This window comes from Cryptomeria japonica, chromosome 4 (genome assembly GCF_030272615.1).
Source record: "Cryptomeria japonica chromosome 4, Sugi_1.0, whole genome shotgun sequence".
Lineage (NCBI taxonomy): Eukaryota > Viridiplantae > Streptophyta > Pinopsida > Cupressales > Cupressaceae > Cryptomeria > Cryptomeria japonica.
Window position 1 is genome coordinate 153,519,523 of NC_081408.1, and position 3,939 is coordinate 153,523,461.

The following is a 3,939-nucleotide window of genomic DNA, read 5'->3' on the forward strand; positions in this document are numbered from 1 at the left end:
GCCCATTGGGCTCATTAACTATGTAGTTTCCTTTCTTGACTTTCTTGTATGCATTTACTTATGCAGTTGTATTATTCCAATGAATATGGTTGTGTACCATTATGTCACCTCTCTTCTTATTTTCTATATAATAGATGCCTTGCCTTTCATTACATCAAGGCAATTTGGGCTTTTGCATTTTTTTTTGTGTAGTGATTAGGAAATCACCATTGTTTTGCCTTTAGATATTTCAAACAAGTCATCTTAAATGGAATTAATTTTTTTAATGACATTGTATTAATTTAACTAACATAACTCTTAAATTTTTATTATTAAACTAATCAATTAAATAATATCATAAGAACACTTAAGAAATCCCCAAGAAAATATTGTTTATTAAAATTTAAAATCAATGTTTTTATCTTGGTGGTTAAATTCACAATGGAATCTTGATCTTTGTCTTACTAGATGATCTATTCTTAATAGGTGACCTATTCTTATTAAGTGAGACTTATTGTATAAAACCATTATTTTTCTTGTACAATAAATAAAAAAAATTCTAACATAAAAAACTTATCATTGACAAAAATGAACAAAACAATCAAAACAAAAAAAATTAAATATTTAGATAATTATAATTTGATTGTTATTAATATATTATATAATATATTATAATTAAAATGATATACATCTACCATTTGTCTCACTTTTCTTATTCACACATTCTTATATAATTGTCTCATACTGAGATTTATTCTTTTATTTAAAAAAAACATATACTAGTGGAAAGAAAGAGAATGTCAAGAGAAAACACACTGAAAACGAAGAAACTTGAAAGAAAGCCTTCAACTTAAAAGACAACTTTTTCTCTCACGTACCATCAAACAACCTATCTAATCGGTAATTGACAATTAGAGGTCCCACCCGAATTAGGTTTTTGAAAAGATGGCGAATATTTCAGCCACCTACCATTAGAACCAAAATGAATATTTCAGCTACCCACCTTTAGAAGCAAAATGCTAGTTTCAATCTTTTTCCTGTAGAACTTGACGTTGACTAATTTCTCCGTGAACTTTTCGAGCCATTATCCTCCCAGGCTTACGCGGTTTCAGCTCCTCTGTTAATCTTTAAGAAAAACATACATTTCATAGTGTTTATTACAGGTCTATTCGTTTCCTGCATTTGTTGATAACTCAGTAAGTATGAAGACCCACAAGGCGGAAATGGGAACTAACAGTGCACTACCATACATGCTCTTCGCTCTTACTGTAATAACTATAGTTCACAACTGTGACGAGTGCACTGCTGGTAGGGGAGATACTCTTTCCTTGGGTGATTCCTTAACGGGAAATCAGAAAATAATTTCAAAGAATGGAACATTTGAAATGGGATTCTTCAATCCAGATGGAACGGATAACTGGTACATTGGTATCTGGTATGGTAAAGTGGCAGAGAGGACGATTGTTTGGGTTGCTAACAGAGACAGACCCGCAAAGAAGAGGCCCGGCGTTTTGATGCTGTCCAGACAAGGTAGTATGGGACTGTTTGACGCAGAGAATGTGTCCCTTTGGTCGGCCAACATCTCGGACAAGGCTTCCCGGGCTGTGATATTAGAATCTGGGAACTTTTTAATGGTGAGCGATGGCAATAAATCCGAGACTGTTTGGCAGAGTTTCGACCATCCCGTGGATACCTGGTTGCCTGAGATGAAGGTCGGCGGAAGGAAAGAGTTAGTCTGTTGGAAGAACTCGTTGGATCCAGCTCCGGGGCTTTTTTCTAAAGGGATAGATCCATCAGGGATAAGACAGTTTGTGCTAATATGGAACAATTCTGTACAGTATTGGGAGAGCGGCGTTTGGGATGGTGAAGGTTTCAGTAGAATTCCGGAAATGAAATTGAACGACTTGTTCAATTACAAGGCTGAAAATACTACTTCTGGTTTCTATATCAGTTATGAATTGAGGCCTCCTGTCAATGTGCTCACACGTTTCGTCCTTCAGAAATCCGGAGTATTGCAATTATATGCTTTGTTTGATAACACTAATTGGAGTGTGGTCTGGTCTCAACCAACAGATGAATGCAGCGTATATAGTATCTGTGGCGCTAACGGAAACTGCAACTCCAACAATGTACAGTTTTGTAGTTGCGTGGAAGGTTTTATGCCCAGAGACAATCGCTCCTGGAATTTGCAAGATTGGTCGTCAAGTGGTTGTGTTCGAAAGAACCCCTTAAACTGCGATCCCAAAAATGGTAGCTCTGACAGATTCACGGGCTACAGCGTAATGTTGCCTGTTAATCAGGCCTTTAAATACCCTGCAAGGTCAAATGAAGATTGCGAGAAGGCGTGCCTCAAGAACTGCTCCTGCAATGCGTTTTCTTTCATTGGACCTTCAGGAACATGCCAAACATGGTCCGGGAATCTGATAAATATGCACACTTCTCCATCCAAAAGCAGTTCAGATGTCTTCATTCGATTAGCTGCCTCTCCACTTTCGAAGTTCGATCATAAACTGTCCTCCTCCAGACGCAAAACAGCTGTAAGTATTATGGGCGCAGTCCTTGCCATTGTTAGTACTCTCACAATTGCTATCTGTGTCTTTTCATTTTCAATGTGGCGGAGCCAGCGGCTACTATTGATGCAGATGCGTGCAGATTCTTCGAACTCGTTTCTTAGAGTGTTTAGTTATAAGGAGTTGAAGATTGCAACTAGGAATTTCGGGTCTGAGTTGGGGAGCGGTGGTTTTGGTTCGGTGTTCAAAGGAACCCTAACAGACGGCACGCTTGTAGCTGTAAAGAAACTGGATGATTCAAGAGAAGACGAGAAGCAATTCAGAGCAGAAATCAGTTCTCTTGGAAATATACAACATGTGAATTTGATAAGGCTTAGAGGATTTTGTGCAGAGGGATCACAAAGGCTACTGGTTTATGATTACATGCCCAATGGCTCTCTGAATTCTTTACTGTTCAGTAGCAACAACCAAAGCAAGCGGAAGTTACTCGACTGGAAAACCCGATTTCAGATAGCCCTAGGCATTGCAAGAGGCTTATTTTATCTACACGAAAAGTGCAGAGAGTGCATTATTCACAATGATGTTAAGCCTGAAAATATTCTCCTGGACAGCGAATTTTCCCCAAAGCTGGCTGATTTTGGGATGGCAAAGCTTGTGGGTAGAGATTTCAGCCGCGTCCTGACCACAATGAGAGGAACGAGAGGTTACTTGGCTCCAGAGTGGCTCTGGGGTCTTCCCATCACTCCCAAGGTTGATGTGTATAGTTATGGTAAGACTCTCTTGGAAATCATTTCGGGCCGAAGAAATCTGGACACGAGCGTTCAAGATTCAAAAAAGCATTACTTTCCTACATGGGCCGCAGCACAAATTTATCAGGGCAACATAATTGATATCGTCGAGGAGGGCGTTGAACTTGCTGAGGCGGATATAGAAGAGGCGAGAAGAGCTATTGTTGTTGGTTTGCTATGCATTGAAGAGGATGAGAATGTGAGGCCAAGAATGGGGCAAGTGGTGCGGATGCTGGAAGGGAAGATGGAGCTTCCAAGTCCGCAGACACCGAGCGATAGCGATGGTGATGCTGTTGCTTGCAATAATCCAAGTGAGGATGCATTATAAAGTAGTGTAGGACCGAGGCTACAACTTTTTTCATGTGAGTCTTTTCTATCGCCTTTAGTGGAATCTAACGATTATACTAGTGAGATTTACATGTGATACTTTATTTCAGTCCCACCATGACAAATTTAATATATTTGTTTACCTTTTCAATGTTTTACTCTCTCAGCATTCTTGTCCATTTTCTTACGTACGATGGCATCTCAGTAAATTTGGATCTTTTGGATTATTTAGTGCATTTAATAGAAACCTTTTATCTTATTGAAAATCCAGACTGTCTCGCACTTTTGAAGGGTTATGTATTTACGCCATTCACACAATGAAGTCATTCTGTCTT

General features: G+C 39.0%; 1 protein-coding gene across 1 annotated transcript; it reads left to right on the plus strand.

The window, feature by feature from the left end:
* Positions 1 to 979: 979 nt before the first annotated feature.
* Positions 980 to 3,735, plus strand: LOC131041458 (G-type lectin S-receptor-like serine/threonine-protein kinase At2g19130). The gene has a single exon (XM_057974570.2). It carries the CDS (start codon positions 1,182 to 1,184, stop codon positions 3,603 to 3,605), a length of 2,424 nt encoding a protein of 807 aa, XP_057830553.2. The 5' UTR covers positions 980 to 1,181; the 3' UTR covers positions 3,606 to 3,735.
* The last annotated feature ends 204 nt before the right edge of the window (positions 3,736 to 3,939 follow it).

Bases quoted from the DNA above. Each gene is read 5' to 3' on its own strand.
- LOC131041458 (XM_057974570.2), top strand. From the start codon at position 1,182: ATGAAGACCCACAAGGCGGAAATGGGAACTAACAGTGCACTACCATAC.